At 39.0% G+C, this 21,768-nt stretch overlaps 1 protein-coding gene across 6 annotated transcripts in view; it reads left to right on the top strand.

The window, feature by feature from the left end:
* The window catches only part of MAGI2 (membrane associated guanylate kinase, WW and PDZ domain containing 2), a 1,040,513-nt gene that overhangs the window by 972,865 nt on the left and 45,880 nt on the right, over positions 1 to 21,768 (top strand). For all 6 annotated transcript variants that reach the window (XM_063448170.1, XM_063448171.1, XM_063448169.1 and 3 more), the window contains 3 exons: positions 2,259 to 2,415; positions 2,497 to 2,737; positions 4,209 to 4,352. In XM_063448170.1, the coding sequence (XP_063304240.1) occupies positions 2,259 to 2,415; positions 2,497 to 2,737; positions 4,209 to 4,352 (542 nt within the window). The remainder of the gene's footprint in view (positions 1 to 2,258; positions 2,416 to 2,496; positions 2,738 to 4,208; positions 4,353 to 21,768) is intronic.

Raw genomic sequence — 21,768 nt, 5'->3', positions numbered from 1 at the left:
AATTATGTTAAACGATTACTTAAATATACATGTAGAATTTTAATATATATGCAGTTATAGGTATTTAAATTCGACGTGTATACTAATGTAATCTTTTATGTAATTATATGTATTTATCTATATATATATATATATATATATATATATATATATATATATATATATATATATATATATATGCGGTTATTTGTATTTTATATATAGATAGATAGATATATAGAATGTCATTCTAAGTGTATTTTGTTACAATATATATATATTAATATATATATATATATACTTATATTACTTACAATATATATATATACTTATATTAGTATTAAAATACACTTTGTATGACGTTACATATATATAATTATATATATTATATATATAAAATGCTTTTAATTTATTTTATAATATGTTTAATATTTTTTTTTTACACTACATACCAGCAGGGGGACTGTCTGATATTTCAGACAGCCCCCCTGCTGGCAGATCCACAGCCAGCTATATTGGGCCATGTGATCGCTCTTTCAGAGCGATCACATGGCCCCCGGGGGCCTCATTTGCCGGAGGGGGGCTGCCAGGGCTGTCAGGCAGCCCCCCAGAAGAGGATTGCGGCGGAAGTGAGTAGTTGCTGGCTCCTGGGGGCTGCAGCCGTTACGGCGTTCCATGCCGCCGCAACGGCTTTAAAGCCCATTTAAAGAGCGACGGCATGGAATGCCGTAACGGCGTTAAGGGGTTAAGATGCCTTTTTAAAAAATGTTTATGGGGAAATTATGTTTGAAATTGAACATAAAGCTTACAGCTTACATGACGGGTACATTGCTAGCTGTCAGACACACCTGGGGCTTGACCCTGAAATAAAACTTGATGACCCCTACCCTAAGACTTTACTCTAGGAACCATATCCCAACTCTCCATGCAAAACCATGCCAGCTATACAAGCCAGGATGTCATTGAAAAAGTAATTGGAAATAGGAACGTACTGTATATCCAGGAATTCAATACAATCCGTCACACTACTTAAGCAATTTAGAGGTGTACAGTGCGACCCCTCTGCCCTCTACCGTCTTTCTACCTGTCATATGCAGGATACAATCCCCTCACCCTTAGTAGCCTAAAGGAGCGCTATACTAGAGATTTTGTTTTTAGAATAAGTTTGCTTTGATAATCAGTTACTTGATTTAAATCAGGGGGTGGGGGCAGGGAGGAGGGAGAGATTCTAGTATCCTGGAACCCCTCCACTACTTGTAGAAACTGGGGCTAAAGAAATTCCAAATTCTGGGACTTCAGCCCCCAGAGCCAACATAATCAACAAAACAGGCAAAATAATATAGAGAGTGCTATTACTTAGACACTCTTTTTAGCACTTGGGTTGTAGTCTGGATTAATCAGAAACTTCGACTAGAGAGAACCTTTATATTAAGTCTGAATCTAAAAATGTTATCCAAAATTGTGAAAAGCATCCGTTTTGCACTTTATCAAGCAAATATATGCAAAATCATTCTTGGCATTGAATCAACTGTCTGTGCAGATGAAGCAATCAATTGGAATGCAAAGAAATACTTCCCTGTCTAGATGCTAATTGCAAATTATCCAACGTAAATGGATCAGAACAGACTGCACTTTAAAGAGATACCAACACCTAAAAATATACATAATAGCCAGTGTATTTATATAGTCAGTATTATTTTCAGTCAGTATCCATATGTACGTTTCGTAAGACGTATCATTTTGGTTAAAGGAATGGGGTTTATTCTCTATGTCAACTTGAAAATAGAATTGCAAAATGTCTGCAAAAATATTTGATTTGGGAAGATTCTACCAAGTCTACAGCAATTGTCATGGCATTGCTATTTAAATATTATACATCATATTAGTGAGGACCTAGTTAATAGCTCATAATAAATGGCTTTGTGTAGAGATAGCATTTACCTCTAAGTAGGGCACCTCAGTGACACTGTGAATGTGAAGAGTCTAATTGAGGTGTTTTGTAGAACTTACTTCATATATGAAATTACAATTAAATATCACTATGGCTCTCTTGTACAGTTGGTTATGTTTTTTGTAAATATAGTATTGTATGTGAACTAAGAAGACTGCGATCACAGGATTATTTACTGCAGAACCTAATGCAAGTACATGACCCAAAACCTGTTTATATGTATTTAGAGTCTGAGATAAACTAGCGATTGGGACCACTGCTAACATTCTTGCTTTCGCAGTGAAATCAAAGCATTGAATGTCTGAAAGTGATTTATTTTGTCATACAGAGTTAAACAGCCCAGCGTCTGCACCAAGTTCTGAAAAGCAGAGTCCCATGGCACAGCAGCACAGCCCAATGACACAACAGAGCCCAGTAGCGCAGCATAGCCCTGTAGCCCAGCCGCTGCCTCCTCAACCACTTCAACTACAAGGGCACGAAAGCAGGTAAGTGTTGTTCTGTGCTACAAATTAAAAGCAAAGTGTGTTGTTCAGCTTTCTAACAACTGTACAAATGTATTATTACAGTTATAGGTCGGAAGTAAAAGCCAGACAGGATGTCAAACCTGATATCAGACAGCCTCCGTTTACAGATTATCGCCAGCCATCAACAGACTATAGGCAGCCCCCAGTAGATTATCGACATCCGCCTGTAGTGGACTACCAGCAGCCTCCTCCTATGGACTACAGGCAGCCTCCTCTAATAGAATATAGACAGCATTCTCCTGATACACGGCAATATCCACTCCCTGATTACCGACAATTCCAGGTAGGAATTACTTGCTAAAACGAATGTGCAAAACGTTTTCCTGCCTTAGGAATCATTGTACTTTATTAGTGTTTAATGAGACTGTTTATGTCTATGAATTCTATCAATGACTACTTAAATACATAAAGCACAGGTTTATGAAATAACGACAAGTCAAGATGAGATAAACTCAAACTGGTAAAATGTAAATTGTCCCACTAAGAAACAACAGAGAGCATTTATCAAAAGGTTTGCTAAAGTGCGGTTAAATTCCATCATTATTTTAATCTAGAACTGATCTAAAAAGTGATGATTTTCTTGATAGTAAAGTCCTCCAGTTTTTACAGAAATTTCCATTTCATAAGAACACATAATTTAGAGTGAAAAAAACAAAGTAGTCAAATGGAACACTTTTCTGAAGGAAAAGGTGTCAGAAAGAGCAAAAAAATCTGTTGTGTTGCCCTCAAAAATGGTGTATATCTAAAAATGACAGTTAAGGCACAAAAAAAGGAATATATGATAAAATCTTACAGATTTAACACATTTCTCAAAACATTAGACATAAAAGTGATGTGAGCTTTTAATAAATCTCCTCTTGCATGTTTTCTAATAATGCCGATTAGCATGCTCATTACAAGGGCATATTAGTGATAATTTAAAAAAGTTACATGCTAATTAAAATATTAGATTTTTTTTATTTTTTTTTAAACAAAAGTACTTTTTTCTTTCCTTGTTTAAAACCAAAAAACAAACTAAGTGCAACGTTGAATTTTATATTTTTATTATTCTGGAATCACTGCATGCTGGATGGAGCTATTTTTCACTTACCTGATAGTTATAAAAGTACCATAATCTGAAATTGCTGGATAAAATCCATGGTCAGTTAAGTACATGAAATGTCTCGGAAAAATCTGCACTGTTAAGAATTGTGAACTTGTATAGTGCTGTTACTCATTTAAGAACAAAAACGTGGGAATATAAACCCCCTATCCATAAAATAAATTCTAAAAATAAATTCATAAAATACATTCTACAATTATTTCCCGTGTATAAAATCGAGAATGCATCTTCTTTTTAGCTCCTTTTGTTTTTTTCCCACAGTTAACTATTGTAATAAATGGAAATATGAGTGTAATGGAACATTGCTGCTCCACGTTATTCAGATGATGCACACTCTTTTGAGTCCCCCAAACATCTTCTTCACCTTTTGAGCTATGTTCCCATTCTATGTTACATTTTCAATAACTTTTTCTATTTAATAAGATAGTTATTTTTATTTTTAATGTGAGTCCTGTAGGTAATTTAATCACTCAACAATTTGCTGATTGACAAACCATTAGAACAGTAGTAGGGAAGTATTACACGGCAAGGTTCCAAAACTCCAAAACATATTTTTTTCTGGTACTATAATACCATAAATACATCACTGCTGAGTACTGACTTAAACTGACAGCATACAACAAGCTGAAAAATAGATCTGATTCTCTTGCAGGATTTTGACTATTTCACGGTTGAAATGGAAAAGGGTGCTAAAGGCTTTGGGTTCAGCATACGTGGAGGAAGAGAATACAAAATGGATTTGTATGTGTTAAGGTTGGCGGAAGATGGTCCTGCAATAAGAAATGGGAGAATGAGGGTGAGTCGTGTCATTAAACACTGTTATTTATATACACATACAAATTACATTGTATGATTTTATAGTTATTCTAAAAACTTATTCTAAGAATGTTATCATGCTGATATCATCATTAAATAATGTTATAGCATAACATTTTAAGGTAAGGAATGCACTAGTTGCTTTGTTACACTTTGCAATCAAATAATATTGTATAAATCTATACTGTCTATAATAATACACAGTTATTACATAATTATTTTTATCATGCAAAATCACTTTCTATTGAGGGTGTCAGTAATATGTTTACAATTACACAGAGCCCAACCCAGAAAAAAGTTTAACAATACAATTTTCACTGACAATTAAAATTAGGGGCATATCTCTGAGAATAAATGTGTCTGCACAATACTGTATAATGAATTGAAGGAAGCCTGAGCTCAGTAAGTGGTATGTGCACGCAGCCTGTACATTTATGCACAGGACGTGTGCATGTAGTGATAATTGCGGCAGAGCTTCCGTTTTGATGGCTTTATTCTTACAAGTTCCCATATTCTCTGCCATTTTCTTTACATGCTGATGATATGCCTAAAGGCAGCTCGCCCTCTTCAGACAGAAATCCTAGAGTATTAGTTGAAATGTTTGTATTTAATAAGAGTTTATTAAGCAGGAAATGAAAAAAAAAAAAACCACTTTTGCAGGAAAGAAAATTTGGTTAGCAAGTAACAATAGAAAGTGTGCATAACTATGTGAGCAGACATAAGGTGCCTCTGCAAGGATTAAAATAACTGCGCGCATGCACACTCCAGGAGGTCAGAAACAAAAGAGTTAAATAAAAAACAAATCAAAACTTTGTTTACAAGAACTATATTATGGCAAATGTTTCCCAATAGGGAAGCAGACTATGTTATCGTTAGTAAAAGAGGTAAGCCCCCTGCAAATTGCTGCAATCCATAAGTAAAATCTCAACTTCAAACCCTCCCAGAAGAATTATAAAATAAGCAGAGTTAACACCACCGGTGTGTAACTGGAATATGAAGAATTGTCTACAATATTTATAAATCGTAGCTCCAGAGTGAAATGGAAATGTTTGTACATGCGGACCAAATACAAAAATATGAAATAACTCACAAAACCATAAAGAATATGCAATGTGATTCACCGATCATTAAATCCTGTTCTACCCTCCCTGATATGTTCTAACAGGAGGCTGGCTTTTAAAAAACATTTCTGAAATAACAATAGCTCATTTACTCTCATCACTAAGATTCAGTTATAGCTGCTGTGTTTTCCTAAATACTAGTAGACTCATTTAAAGCCAGATGTTTCACACAGACGCCTTCAGTCATACCACATTACCATATATATTTTATACACGTAGCTCTACCCATAGATTACACTTCTCACTGTCATCATCATTTAATCCAATTCCAGCAACATTTATCAAATTGTATTGTTCCTATGAAGCACCATTTGTAATATAGTCAGATCGCTTCCAAATGTTACTCATTCTTTCAATATGGAAACTCTCCTAATGGAAACATGTTAAAATCCATAATGTCTCTCTCAATGTTTAACGGAGCCAGCCTACCCTTCCTAAGCAACAACTCCCAGCTGTCCATTGCTGCTCAATCTTTTTTTTTGTAATTTGTGACTTTACTATATAATTCAAATTCTTAGAATGACTTGTTTCGAAAGCAGTGTAAATAAGTAAGCATTCTTAATGGATCAATCAACAAAGTGGCTCACTGACACTTGGGTATAAGGAGCTGATTTACTGCTTATTTTTTGTGAGAGCATAGTTTGAAAATGTATACCATTGTATATGATGTATTACTTATACTTGTTTTCTATTAATCATATACACTTTAATTATATCTGATTCTACTGTGTATATTGTGCAGGTTTCACGTATGAAGTATGTTTAGTTGTTCTAATTCATATCACATTTGTACACACATACAGTGAGGGGAAAAAGTATTTGATCCCCTGCTGATTTTCTCACTGACAAAGAAATGATCAGTCTATAATTTTAATGATAGGTGTATTTCACAGTGAGAGACAGAATAACAAAACAACAACAAAAAAATCTAGAAAAACGCATTTCAAAAAAATTAGAAATTGATTTTACTTTCATCAAAGCATTCAGACGTACTTTTGAGCCTCTAGTTAGGAGCACCGACTTCTAGCTCACATTGTCTTAACTTGGGACAATAAGAGGGTTAATATCTTGGCATTAATAGATTCTGGCGCAGCTGAGAACTTTATTGACCAACCTCGTCTTGATGTCACGGTGAGAACTGTGACAGTGACGATATCCTAATATAGTCGAAGGATAAAGAAACACATCACAAACAGGTTAAAAAAAAGTATTATCTTGACTTTTACAACATAATATATTTTGTAAGTGAGAGAAATGTATTTTTGACCAAACTGAAATTAGTTTTCTGGGTTATGTAATCTCAGAGACAGGATTCGCTAAGGATCCCAGTAAGTTGGACTCCATACTTAAATGGCCACTGCCTAAAGGTCTTAAAGCAGTTCAAAGATTTATTGGTCGAACTACTATTGACGATTCATCAAGGGGTTTTCGTCCATAGTAGCACCCACAATGAATCTGACTAAAAAAGGTAAAAATCAACAAAAACAGTCTGATGAAGCTCTACAGGCATTTGAAAATCTCAATAGGTCCTTTTCTTCCACCCCAATACTAGCCCATCCTGATATAAGTCTTCCATTTCTGTTAGAAGTTGATGCATCAGAGACTGGTATAAGAGCAGTGTTGTCTCAGCGTAAAGAACCTGATTAACCTCTCCATCCCTGTGGATTTTATTCCAAAAAACTATCTGACACTGAAAGGAGGTATGATATTGGAGAATCACTTGGAGTACCAGAAGGGTTGTCCCCATCCACTTCATGTAAAATGGATGCAGTAACGAAGTACAGTGTCTGATGGCTCAACGCGGTTGGCGACATGGACCCGTTGTCAACCAGACCTGCTGAACACCCCCCTAGAGAGGTTACCACAGAACATCTTACTCCTGGAGGTTTGCATACAAATGCGGAGCCATGTGTGTATTCCGAACCCCAGTCTCCAGAACCTTACGCCTCCGCATGCCTTTTTTCCAGGATGGACTGATAATGGGGTAGGTTGCGGTCCTTACCTGAGGAGGGGGCCTATTCATGGGGTCGGGGCAGGTGTCAGAGTCAGCCTACTGCATTTGGCGGGGTCTTTGTCCTTAGACCGTAAGGGTCTAGTGCCTTCGCCATTCCAGTGGCACTTGTGATGGGAAGACCCCTTAGCATCCAGGACATCATAGTTGGCTCGTCTGGTATCGGTGAGGGGACCGGCCCTCTGGTCAGTACATTTGAAAGTGTTTTCTCCACAAATGCTGCCACCATTGCTTGTAACATGACCAGAAATTCCACAGGGTTAGCCAGGGAATCTTCAATAGTGGCAACTCGTGTGACACAGAATTGGGGCACACCCAAAAAGTAGACAGGTAGATTTAGGGTGATATGGGACACCCTTGTGGAAGGCACAAATTAGGAGGCAATTGCAGGCTGCAGGACAAACAGACCAGACTACAATAATAGTTGGAAATGCTCACAGAAACCCTGCAGGGTTGTAATCTTAACAGTGGCCAAATATAATAGACTGGGGCTCACCGAGTAAACCGAGGCTACAATAGCATGCCTCCACTCAGCAGCACTGTGTAGTATAAATATAATAGGGGGATCACCCCAGGTGCACTGGGTATGAACCCTTAAGTGCTGGCCACAGCCCTGGCAGAGAGCACTAATCTGTGCTCAAACGGTTAATTCAAGGTTATGGGAGATATTCCTTTAACCCCTTAAGGACACATGACATGTGTGACATGTCATGATTCCCTTTTATTCCAGAAGTTTGATCCTTAAGGGGTTAAGCAGTATGTCCTGGAAATCTTGACCAGCAGTTAAAAGAGGCTGTAGCAGTATGTCTTCATACAGTAGCACAGTGTAGTAAAATATATAGAAGGAGTGTTCACCCCAGGTGCACAGGGTATGAACCCCTCAATGCTGGCCACAGCTCTGACAGAGAGCACTAACCTGTGCTCAGACAGTTAATTCATGGTTATGGGAGAATGGGAGATAGTCCTTAAGCAGTATGTCCTGGAAATCCTGCCCAGCAGTTAACAGAGTCTGCAACATCATGTCTCCATTCAGGAGCACAATGTAGTAAAAATATAGTAGGGGCTTACCCCTTGAGTGCAGGCCACAGTCCTGACAGAGAGCATGGATCTATGCTCTAATAGTTAATACAAGGTTATCAGTGAAATCCCTTTAAACAGCTTATATAAATGGCCTAATTCAACATTAACATGCAACCCCAGTAAGACCCAAAAGCATCTCAAGCCCCAGAGAAGTGAGAACAAGCAGAAGAGATTGGAGAAACCAAGAATAAGGTAGAAACACAATAAATAGCATGGAAAAACACAGATGTGCATAGTACAGAAGCACAGCAAGAACAAACAGCAAAGTATATAAAAAACTAAAACAGAAACAACCTCAGAAGAGGCAATAGAAACATAAATTAAAAGAGAAGATTAATACTCTGACCTGTCTGCATGATAGAGCAGCAAAGAAAGAGGAAGTGCTTAGGTCACTATAACTCAAACACTCTGTGTTTATTTGCTGCTGTGGAGCTAGTAAAGAAAGATTATGCAAAATATGATGCCTCCTGTCATGTTGTAAAATTGTTAAGCGTTCATTACACAGACTTGCCACTTTGTAATTATCGTTAGATAATAACTTTGATAAATGGATTGTAGTATTGGTTCAATCTAAAGAACATTGCTACAGTCTAAAAACATTTAGTTCAGTTTAAAGTAAAGAGCTGTTCTACAGTACTATAAATTCTTACTAGCTGGCCTTGAAACGTGTTTTAAGCTGCAAATGATTTACATTTTAGGTAACATTTGGCACAGAATTCTTAGACACCCCTACTTCTCTCCAAAAGTGAAGTTATAATGTTCTCTTTATACATTTTAGTCTAGGAGGACATCTCTTAGCAAATTTAAAAAATAAATATCACAACATAATATGAAAAAGTTCATCATAATAACCCATAGACACGAGATCACAAAAATCTTTCATCCATTTATTGTTATAAACAAAATCATAACAGCAGAGGTGAGACACAATTGCCTGGATGGAGCTTCCTACTTTTGTTGATGTGAAACTAGAAAAAAAGCTAAATACAAAAACAGGTAACAAAATCAATAAGGAAAATGGGGAATAAGATTTTAATTATAAAGAAATGCTAGAAAACCTTAACTTGATGACTTTAGAAACATGCGGGTCAGAGGATAACTGGTGACATTATACAATTATATAACTGCCAACACAAACAGCTCTCTGGTAAACTGTTAATGAATGGGACTGTACCCAATGTTTTTTTTGTAAAACCGGAATATTCAAGGATATAATAGTTAATATATGGGGTAACAACTGGTTGATTCCAGAAATCTGACTACCACTTCGGCGTTAAGTGGGGATTTCTTTCAAAGTGTCTGACAAGCTTGGACTTCAAATTGTTTTTTTTTTCTTTTGGATCACAAAGGCAATATATATTTGTTATAGACTAAAATTGATGAACCAAACTTAGCCTAAAATAATATATTATTAATATGTATCCAAGTAACTACTATGTAACTGTTTTACTACCTACTACCCCAAGATGTACAAAAGTTCAGCTGAAAACTGTAGAGACAACACTATAATTCTGTAAAAATCCAAATATATTTCCACTGGTCATTAAAACACAGTATGTTTGCACAATGATTTTGTTTTTGGCGTTAAATTCCATGCTCCTCAATAACAGCAAGAAAAGATCTTATAAAAAGAAGAATGAACTTGACTGATAATGATGTCCATCAATGTCAGTTCTGTTTGATTCATAAATGGCATAACGTTCAAAAATTATTGAACTGTACTAAAAAAATTGCAATTTATTAGCTGAATATTACCAAGGCTATATAACACATCTTGTCAAACTATCTTAAAATAAAACTTATCAACAAAATATGCATTTTTAGCACTTTCTCTATTTAAGAATAAAAATCTATTTTAATGCATATATTATCAGAGGAAGATGTATAGTACATTGTGTCTTTTATACCTATACATTTTGTAATGACAAAAAAGTCAGGTCGCTCAAAAAGATCTTGTGTAATCAAAGACTGACAAAAAAAGAAAAAAAATTCACCTTAAAATTGGGAGTTAGAGAAGCTTACTATACTCATCTCTTCAAATAGCCGAGTGAGGAATATTTACATTCAATGATAAAATAGTTCATATGTGGAATAACAGCATGTTGATCCAAGATGAAATGTGACTACCAGTTTGGAGCAACTGGAACAAATACATTTGCTTCCCTGTTTATGACAAAAAATATTTTTAAAAAAATCACTTAAAATTGGTGTTTTCTCTACTTTTGGATCAATAGCAATACTTATGTGAAGTTTGAACTTGATGGACTTAAGTCTTTTTTTTAGCCTATATGTTACTGTGTACCTTTTATTAATTCAGCATATATGTCACTGTGTACATTTTCTTTATTCAGCAAGGAAACCAGTATATAGCTTTCAAAATTGTGCTAATGACCGGGGAGATTTCCTGACCTGATTCTTTAAGGTTTAGATTTGTCACAATAGAGCAGTAGCATATTGAATGGAGTTGTTTTGTTGCCTTGATGATACAGCCAGTATGCAACAGAAAATGCTGGCATGGCCGGGGGCTGGCAACTGACAATAAATGGCATTCCAGAGGCCATGGACTCCCTCATCAATTATGTTCTTCAAGGCTCCTGGATGGTCTACCCCACAGAGCATCATTTGAAATACACAACAACTAAACCGAAAACAGTGTGACTTGTCTATGTGCAGTAGCAAGTGGACATTTTTGACTAGTGATTACAGCTTCTGAGTGAGAAGAGGTGAACCATATCACATATAAATTGTTAGGCTTATTTTTAAATATATGATGGTAAAAGTTCTTTTGGGCTCTCTAATCCCCACTAAAAGTTTAAATGTTAGGATTTTAGTAAAATAGAAGTATATTGTTGCTTGTTAAATGGAGCAGCGTTATGCCACTGAAATCAGTTTATTTTAATCCTAAATTATATTATGCTGTGACACCAATTTTTATCAGAAACAGCTTTGAGCCTACGGGTGCATTGTACTTAAATGGTGCTCTTCACAGATGGCACAGATATTTTTATTTTCTACATAAACCACCAGAACACGAAAACAGAACATACATTATAATCAGGTCAGCAATAATAAGAGTCCTATATTGTTTTCAAGGTCAATTAACATACTAATTAATTTGTCATCAATCATAATCCATCACTGTTAAGGATGTGTCATTTATTTTAAGATCAATACTACATTAAAAGACTTGTATTATTTTAACTAACAAGATTTTGATTTTAAAACTTTTAACAATAGAAATGAAAATATCTTAAAATATGAGAAGGTGCAGAGTTTTTTTTGTTTTCAAATCTTTTTTTCAAGTCAAAATGAAAACCATTCATCAGAAGAAATAAATGCATGTTCCATATTCTCTTGTCATATTTTAACCCCTTCAGGACGGAGTCAATAGTGCACGTTCTGATCAAAACAAAACGTAAACAAAAACTGGAATTTGCGCTATATGTCTGTTCAACCGTAATTCACCGCTGTCACATTAAGTGCACCCACACTTATTATATATAATTTTGTTCATGAGAAACAGGGCTTTAATTTATCATTAACTATTCATATATGGAACATAATTTATTATGAATAAAATAAAAAAAAGTGAGAAAATAAGATTTTTGTTTTTAAATTTGTATTTCCGTCTGACATTTTAGCTGTGAATGTCATAATACTGCAAGAAAATGCACATATTTGTAATCAGGAGTACAACAGTACCCCCTATTAACAGGTTGTTACGGACCGTTTCAGCATAAAAGGGGAAAAATCCGTTTAGGCGATAATCCCCTTTTCCCAAAAAGGCACAGCTACTGTAAAAGCACCAAAACTCACGAACTGGATATAGGTGAATAAGGTAGCACTCCAGCTGGAACCTCACGAATAGCTGCTAGCAGATGAATAGGAAAAGCAGACATCAGCTTACACTCCTTAGCAATCAATCTCCAACAGCATACAGTGAATCCCCCCAAGAACGAGACAAGGCTCCGTGTTGAGGGTCAAGCAGTGGTCTGCGGTGCTGGGCACCCAGCCTGGTTTTTATTACATGAGTACACATACAGGCCACACCCAGGGGGAGGCATAAAATAACCAATCACATACATGGTTCAGCCCACACATCCCCTCCCCTCAGATAACATTAAACCCAATTATCCGGTACACTTTTCCAGCCAAGTTCTGGATGTACCCCAAAAACAGGGGGTACAACTTTAAATCCAGCATCGCTGGATAGCCCTTATTCAGGGGGGAAACATATCCAAAATTCAAGTCATTCGGATGAACAGTTCGGCAGATATGGGTTTCCAAAGATTTGACCGACCGCATGGGTAAAGTATCCGAAAACAGTTCCATGCATTTTGGCCCTGCGGTCGGTCACAAACAAGGGAATGAAAACAGACGAATTGCCTGTGTTATAGAGCCTGGAGAGGGTTTGAATGCATTCCCTTGTTTGTGGGGTTCTTTCTACCGAACGGCGGGTCATTCGGTAGTTTCCATACGAATTTCTGGAAGTATGGAGGTCTCAGCGGTGTTTGCCTAGTCAAGTGTCCGATTTTAGTTCCAGACACTCGACGGCAAAACACCGCTGTTTGGTAGTTTAAGATGGCCGCCGCCACGTGTTTGTTTCCCGAATGGCGGCCACCCAGAGGACAAAGAATACATTACATGGATTGCCAATTACCTGTTTGCAACATTGTTGCAAACGGTAATTGGAGGCACACTTATTCCTGGGTGGTCTGGTTGTTCGGTAGTTTCACTCAATATAATGAATGGAGTGATTCTACCGAACAATCAGATGAATGCTGCATACATATCACCCAGGTTAAACTTAACACATGAATACATATACAATATTACAGGCAGTACACTAGAATATGCTTCACAGTCTTAAAGGGACAGTAGTCCCAAAAGTCCCAATCTGTTCATAGATGATTTTAAAGGGCCAGTAGCAGCCATATACATTATTACATGCCCAAATATAGTTTTTATAGAGCAATATGTCCAGGGGCCGTAGTCGCAGGGCAGGAGGCGGGCAACCAGGCTCCTCCAAAACAATGTGGCGAGATTGGTTTCGTCACACAGGTTTTATGGTGTTTTGGAAAGTTACAGGGTCAAATATAGAACGTTCCATTTTCAAATTGAAATTTTCCAGATTAGTAATGTTACCTTTGAGACGGTGTGGTAGCCCAGGAATGAGAATTACCCCCATAATGGCATACCATTTGAAAAAGTAGACAACCCAAGGTATTGAAAGTGGGGTATGTTTAGTCTTTTTTAGTAGCCACTTAGTCACAAACACTGGCCAAATATTAGTTGTTTTGCTTTTTTCACACAAAAACAAATATGAACGCTAACTTTGGCCAGTGTTTGTGACTAAGTGGCTACTAAAAAAGACTGGACATACCCCACTTGCAATACCTTGGGTTGTCTACTTTTGCAAATGGTATGCCATCATGGGGTAATTCTCATTCTTGGGCTACCATACGCTCTCAAAGGCAACATAACCAATCTTCAAATTTCAATGTCAAAAACATGAAATGCAAGCCTTATATGTGACTCTCTAACTTTCCAAAACACCATAAAACCTGTACATGGGGGGCACTGTTATTCTAGGGAGACTTCACTAGACACAAATATTAGTGTTTTAAAACAGTAAAACATATTACAACAATAATATAGTCCATAAAAGTGCCGTTCGATTGTAAAAAATGCAAAAAACTTCACTTATACTTAAAATATCATCGTTGTAATACAATTTACCAGTTTGAAACACTAATATTTGAGTTCAGCGAAGTCTCCTGAGTAAAACAGTACCCCCTATGTACAGGTTTTATGGTGTCTTGGAGAGTTACAGGGTCAAATATAGTGCTTGCGAATTAAATTCTTTGCACTTTCTCCCTGTGTTGTCAGGCATGTCAATCAAATTTTAATTAATCAAATCACATAATTATGTTAAAAGATTACTTAAATATACATGTAGAATTTTAATATATATGCATTTATAGGTATTTAAATTCTACGTGTATACCAATGTAATCTTTTATGTAATTATATGTATTTATCTATATATATATATATAAATTTGCGGTCATTTGTATTTTATATATATATATATATATATATATATATATATATAATGTCATTCTAAATTTATTTTGTTACCAATATATATTAATAACAAAATACAGTTAGAATGAAATTACATATGAATATATAATTTATATTACATTTTGTTTCAATATTTTATTTATTTATTTTATTATTTTATTTATTTATTATTGTAATTATACGTATATATATATATATATAATATATGTGTATATATCTATTATATATATATATAATATATGTATATATATATATATATATTATATATATGTAACGTCATGCTAAGTGTATGTTAATACTAATATATGTACTTATATTAATATTAAAATACACTTTGTATGACGTTACATATATATAATATGTATATATATTATAAATATAATATATATACATATATTATATATATATATAAATATATTTATTTTATTTTAAAACATGTTTAATATTTTTTTTATATACTTTCCCACCAGCAGGGGGACTGTCTGACATTTCAGACAGTCCCCCTGCTGGCAGATCCACAGCCAGCTATAGGGGGCCATGTGATCGCTCTTTGAGAGCGATCACATGGCCCCCGGTGGCTTCTTTTGCCGGGGGAGGGCTCCCTGGGCTGTGAGGCAGTCCTCCCGAAGCGGAGCGCCGGTAAGGTGAGTATACGGGGCGCTCCAGGGCTCAAAGCCGTGTTCTATGCCGCCGCAACGGCTTTAAAGCCCAATTAAAGCGGGACGGCATAGAACGCCGTAACGGCGTTAAGGGGTTAATATACGAGAAAAAAAAAGAAAACCCTGCAGGGTTTTTACCAAAGTGAGCATTGTCAGGAATTTAAATGTAATGCCTAAATAGCCAAAGTAGAAAAGTCTCCAAGTCATCTATGTTTCCAGTTTGGCTACTTTGGCCTTAAATTTGAAATTCACTTTGATTTATCAACAATTCTCATTTTCTTGAAAAACCCTGGAGGGTGAGACATGGGAGGGGAATGCACTGCTATGACGCACATCAAAATGGTTAGAAGACGATTATCTTGCTGTTTAAACTTTAGCATAATCTTGTTGCATGTTAGACATTGGAGGAACATTTAGTTGTTCCTCCTATAGACTGCAGTGACATGAAAATGGTACAGCAATACTATACATTAATCCTTGTCTAAGATAAAGCCTGCCCTGCAATACACTGAGAAAGAGATAATATGTAACCATCACTGCTTCAATATACACAGATAGTGTGTAATACAGAGAGACAGCGCAATAGGACCAGTGTACTGGAAGACCTTGAAAACACACATTCAGCCCTGGTGTGGGAAAGTGTGATAATTAGTACATGTGTAATAGGAGAGACAGGGGCTGTGAAGAGAAACGTATAATTTACAACCCATGCAGAGAGACCAAGGCAGCACACGTTTAATGTGCTGTAATTCAAAGACAGATGCAATACAGAGAGCTGGGATGAATATATATTATAATATACAGTCAGTATAATATACAGGGAGATAGGTGCAATAAAGATATAGGCTGATGCAAATAGATCTGCATAATATAAGGTGACAGATCCATATAAATAAATATAGGCAGAGGGGCAATATAGAGATGTAATACAGAGTGAAGGTGTGTAATTCAGGGCTAATGTGTATAATACAGAGTGAAAGTGTTTACTACACAGTAGGATATGTGCAATACAGAGAGAGGTGTATAATTGAGGACTAATGTGTTAATACAGCATGAAGGTGGGTAATATAGGGTTAATGTGTGTAATACAGAGAGGTGGGCCCAAATTTGAGTCTGGGGCCCCTGCACCCTGACATAGATCCCAGCCATGTAATTGGTTACCCTGCCCACATAGAGCAGACATAGCATGTTAGTCATCCAGCTCAGGATCACACAGGTGGACACCAGGAGCTTGGCTGTCCAGGAGCAGCTCATGCTGGGGCCTCGGGGATAAGGCTGATCTGCTGAGTAAGAAGTGCCACAGAGTGCTGATGTGACATCTGACATCACCGCACTCCTCGGCCATAGACAAGCAGATAAAGGCTTGCTGCGGACTAGATCACATCGGGATCAGCACTTTGATGTTAACTAGTAACTCTCATTATTATAAGTCACAGATTGTACCCGATGTGATGGTGAGATAATTATTAATGTATATAAATATAAAACATTGTAACTCTAATACTGTGCTATCAAAATCAGATCTGTTTTACTACGTCAGCGTGACTCTGGGTTCAATGCAATGACACCATTCCATGTAACCCTCATTCACTTTCGAGTGTTTGAAGACAGAAGGGCAGAATCAAATATTAATTTGCCTAGCACCGATCACTGGTATGTCATAGATTACCAAGATGTCTCCTGGAAAGCTGGATAGTTGCCCAGTTAACATTTTAGCAACAGTTCCAGAAACACCTGGGGCTTAAGCACAAGGGAAATCATGAAGATCTTTACAGTGACAGAGAGGTGGAGGTATGTTTATAGAGTGCTGCTGATGTTCTCCAGGATTTTAATTAAAGCATAACCAAAAACGAACATGTGCTGCACATCCATGTATTCAATGCAATTCCACCATGCTACCTAACTAGTCTGTCATTGCACAGCCACAGAAAGTCTGGGCAAGGTTAGATGGGGAGGACTTGCAAAGGTTGCAGGCAAGAGAACTTCAGATTTTGCAAGCTGTGTTTAGATATAGCTCGAATGTGTTTCCATGTGAGGTATATCTACTAAACAGGAACATATTTATATATATATATATATATATATATATATATATATCCAGATGATATAAGAAAGTGGGCACTCACAGAAATTTAAAGTAAAAAAAATGAATAAATACCAGTCCCAAGACAATCCACCTTGGCTGAGATCATCCAGTTTGATGAATTCAACCAATCCAATGCTTTCCCAGTAGGAAAGCATTGGGAGGCTATTGTGCATGTGCATTTTAATTTTAGCATTGGAGTGTCCCTTTTACGCCATTCAAAACTTATGAAATTATAAGTTAATGCAATTACATTTTTTAAAATACAATAAAATTTGATATAAAAATGACATAATGCGTTAATTTTTTTTAACATGTAAAGCCAAGAGGGATTTTGTGTCATGGAGATATCAGTGCCATTTTCCATTACATACTTTAGCTAACAGCAAAGCTAATTCTGATGCCATTTGCTACAATTTGCCCGTCCAAGAGTATAGAACTGTAAAAGACGATCTGTAAGGTGTCTTTCTCTTAATGCTTGAACTGTATTCACCTGCTATTCTAGCTGATATTTGAACTGAGGCTCTGACATGTTCAAGAACAGCTTAAGGGGAAGACACACTTGGGCAACTATTGAAGTTTTGCATGTTTTCTTGCCTGGCTGCTAATTCAATAATACATCAATTTTCCTTGCCATTTTGCGGCATTAAACAAGCTTCTTCCATGAGCATTATATTTTAACTATGTTTCATTGTGTGTTGCTAAATAATAAATGCAGCAGTGTTTGCTTATCCTGCCTTCTCTAAATAAAGAATGAAAATCACATAATGGGATTATATAGGAAAAGAAAAAGAGACATGGAACAAACAGTAAAAAAATGTTTTTTTTTATCACTTCTGGTGCCAGCTTCAGTTCCCAGAGCTTTACAGAAAATCATATGAACCAAACGTAGCTTTTTATTTTTTATTAGTTGTTCTACTTTTAGTTTACTGTAGTTGAACTATCTGTAACGGATCACCTGGCACCCCGACTTGGTACCTCCGTTAATGGATGCTCCTAGTGCTTCCTGAGGACTCCAAGCACTCTGGCAGACACCATAATCACCGAATCCAAGAAACCTTTAAATTCTCCCAAGCGTATGAATGCTGTAGACCATTGAATAGGAACCATACGAATAGGCTTGTACCCCTAGCAGTCAACTGGAACAGCATACAATAAATCCTTCCCCCAATAATGAGACGACACATCACTTTGAGGTTAAAACAGGAACTCTGGACTGGCTCACCCAGCCTGGCTTTTATTACACTAATCCACATACAGGCCACACCCAGGGGGAGGCATAAAATAACCAATCACATACATGGTTCAGCCCACACATCCCCTCCCCTCAGATAACATTAAACTCAATTATCCGGTACACTTTTTCAGCCAAGTTCTGGATGTACCCCAAAACCCGGGGGTACACCTTTAAATCCAGCATCGCTGGATAGCCCTTATTCAGGGGGACAACATATCCAAAATTCAAGTAATTCGGATGAATGGTTCGTGAGATATGGGGTTCCAAAGATTTGACCGACCGCATGGGTAAAGTATCCGAAAACAGTTCCATGCATTTTGGCCCTGCGGTCGGTCACAAACAAGGGAATGAAAACAGGCGAATTGCCTGTGTTATAGAGCCTGGAGAGGGTTTGAATGAATTCCCTTGTTTATGGGGTTCTTTCTACCGAACGGCGGGTCATTCGGTAGTTTCCATACGAATTTCTGGAAGTATGGAGGTCTCAGCGGTGTTTGCCTAGTCAAGTGTCCGATTTTAGTTCCAGACACTCGACGGCAAAACACCGCTGTTCGGTAGTTTAAGATGGCCGCCGCCACGTGTTTGTTTCCCGAATGGCGGCCACCCAGAGGACAAAGAATACATTACACTGATTGCCAATTACCCGTTTGCAACATTGTTGCAAACTGTAATTGGAGGCACACTTATTCCTGGGTGGTCTGGTTGTTCGGTAGTTTCACTCAATATAATAAATGGAGTGATTCTACCGAACAATCAGAGAATGCTGCATACATATCCCAGGTTAAACTTAATACACATATAATATTACAGGCAGTACACTAGAATATGTATCACAGTCTTAAAGGGACAGTAGTCCCAAAAGTCCCAATATGTCCATAGATGCTGTTAAAAGGGCCAGTAGCAGCAATATACAGTACAATATGCCCCAAATAACCCAGGGGCCATAGTCAGCAGGTAGGAGGCTAGCAAACAGGCTTCTCCAGGGCCCAGTGGCGAGGTTGGTTTCGCCACATTTCTCCCCTTTTCCAAACAGACTAACAGGGTACCTGACCTCTTGCCGGTCAGTGCCCTTGTTAGTCCAGCAGCCCACCCACAAAACAGAAACAGCAGTACAGCCCACCCACAATAAATGGTTACTACACCTGAGTAAGAGAAAAACTTGTCCAGGTCCAGGTGCCTCACCATGGCTGTGTGGGGGACTGGTAGGCTGTTTTGGTGGGTTGCTGAGTGGGCAGAGCCCAGCGGTACTCTGCCCTGGTGCCAGCACTACCCCGGGAGTAGTCTGGTTGGGGCCTTGCTGGAGACCGACTGCCTCCCCTTTAGCTGCGCAGCTCTGCTGCTGGAGACCGAATGTCTCCCCTTGAGTTACACAGCTCTGCTGCTGGAGACCGACTGTCTCCCCTTTAGTTACACAGCTCTGCTGCTGGAGACAGACTGTCTCCCCTTTGGCTAAAAAGCCCTGTTGTGGGGGGGCAGGACCGACCGTCCCTACCCCCTGTGCTGGAAGTGCAGAGACCACGGTCCCATCTGCACAGGTGTGGGGCTTACAGTCTCCCCCTGGTACATTAAGCTGTCGCTGGGGAGAGGTGGTAACCAGCTCCTCTCCCATTAGAACACTCTGCCCATCGATGATCCGTCGCTGGGGAGAGGTGGTAACAATCTCCTCTCCCATGCCTACTTTCAGTCTTTGTGGAGGGAGACCGACTGTCTCTCCTCCCAATTCAGTGTCCTGCTGCTGGGGAATAGAGACTGGGCTCTCTATTCCCAAACAATCATGCTGCTGCTGGGGGGTAGGACCAACTACCTCTGCCCCCTGTAACTCAGCCTTCCGCTGGGGAGGGAGGACGCTGCTCTCCTCTCCCTGCACTTCACACTGCCTTCCCGGCATATCACTCTGCTGCTGGGGGGAAGGACCAACTACCTCTGCCCCCTGTAACTCAGCCTGCCGCTGGGGAATGGAGACTGGGCTCCCAATTCCCTGTGATTCACACTGCCGCTGGGGAATGGAGACTGGGCTCCCAATTCCCAACAAATCACACTGCCGCTGGGGAGGGAGGACGGCCCCTTCAGCTCCCTGTAACTTGGGCGCAGAGACCACGGTCCCATCTGCGCTGGTGAGGGGTTTTCTGTCTCCCCTTGGTGGGTTAGGTTGTCGGTGGGGAGAGGGGGTATCAGGCGCCTCTCCCTGCACTGTAGACTGCCGCTGGGGATCAGGGCTGACCCTCTGTACTCCCTGTAGGCAGGGCGCAGAGACCACAGTCCCATCTGCGCTGGTGAGGGGCTTACTGTCTCCCCTTGGTGAGCTGTGCTGCCGCTGGGGAGAGGTAATAACAGGCTCCTCTCCCTGAACCGTAGACTGCCGCTGGGGATCTGGGCCAACTGCCCAGCATCCCTGTAGGGCCGGTAGAGAGATCTCGGTCCCATCTTCACCTGCCATCTGTGGGTCTCTCCAGGACCAGTCTATGAGGTCCCCAACTTCTGCAGCTGGTAGTGAAACAGGGGGTACCTCAGCCACCTTTTCCCAGCTGTAGGCTAGCAGGTCTGGGTCTGCCACCCAGTTTTCCCGGTCTGCGTCCCTGCTCTGCGGCTGGCAGGAATTTAATAGTTCTACATAGTCCATCTCCAGCTCTCGTTCCATGGCAGCGAAACGGCGGAGGTCTTGTCCCAGTCCAATAGATCTCGGGCCCTGTATCATCTCACCTCGGTAATGAAAGATAGCCCAGTACCGTGACTCTGCTGGACTGCCGAAGTCGACATCCTCCACTAAGGCTTTCCACAACAGGCCAGGGCTCGTGTAGTTCTCCCCCTCTGGCTGGATGCCCTCTGCCCTCCACGTCTCTGGCTGGACAGTGCACCACCACAGTGCCCGGTATGAGGTGTCCAAGCTCAGTTCCCTTTCCACGAGGTACTCGAGTTGTCTTACCCGCTGCCCTCCAGGTTGGTCTCCCAGAAGCGGCATCCGCCAGGCCATTTGTTCCTCCAACCGGTATGCGACACCAGGAAGGCGCTGCTGCCGTTGATACTGGACTTCCTCCAGGGCATCGTACCATAATTCTATCCGGGCATTATCTCTCCATTCTAATTCACTCTCTTCCTCAGGTGTGTGTGTTGCCCAGGGGTC

The sequence above is a fragment of the Pelobates fuscus genome, chromosome 3 (assembly GCF_036172605.1).
Source record: "Pelobates fuscus isolate aPelFus1 chromosome 3, aPelFus1.pri, whole genome shotgun sequence".
Taxonomy (NCBI): Eukaryota; Metazoa; Chordata; class Amphibia; order Anura; family Pelobatidae; genus Pelobates; species Pelobates fuscus.
Note: the sequence above shows the minus strand (reverse complement) of the source record. Positions and strands in the feature narration are given on the sequence as shown.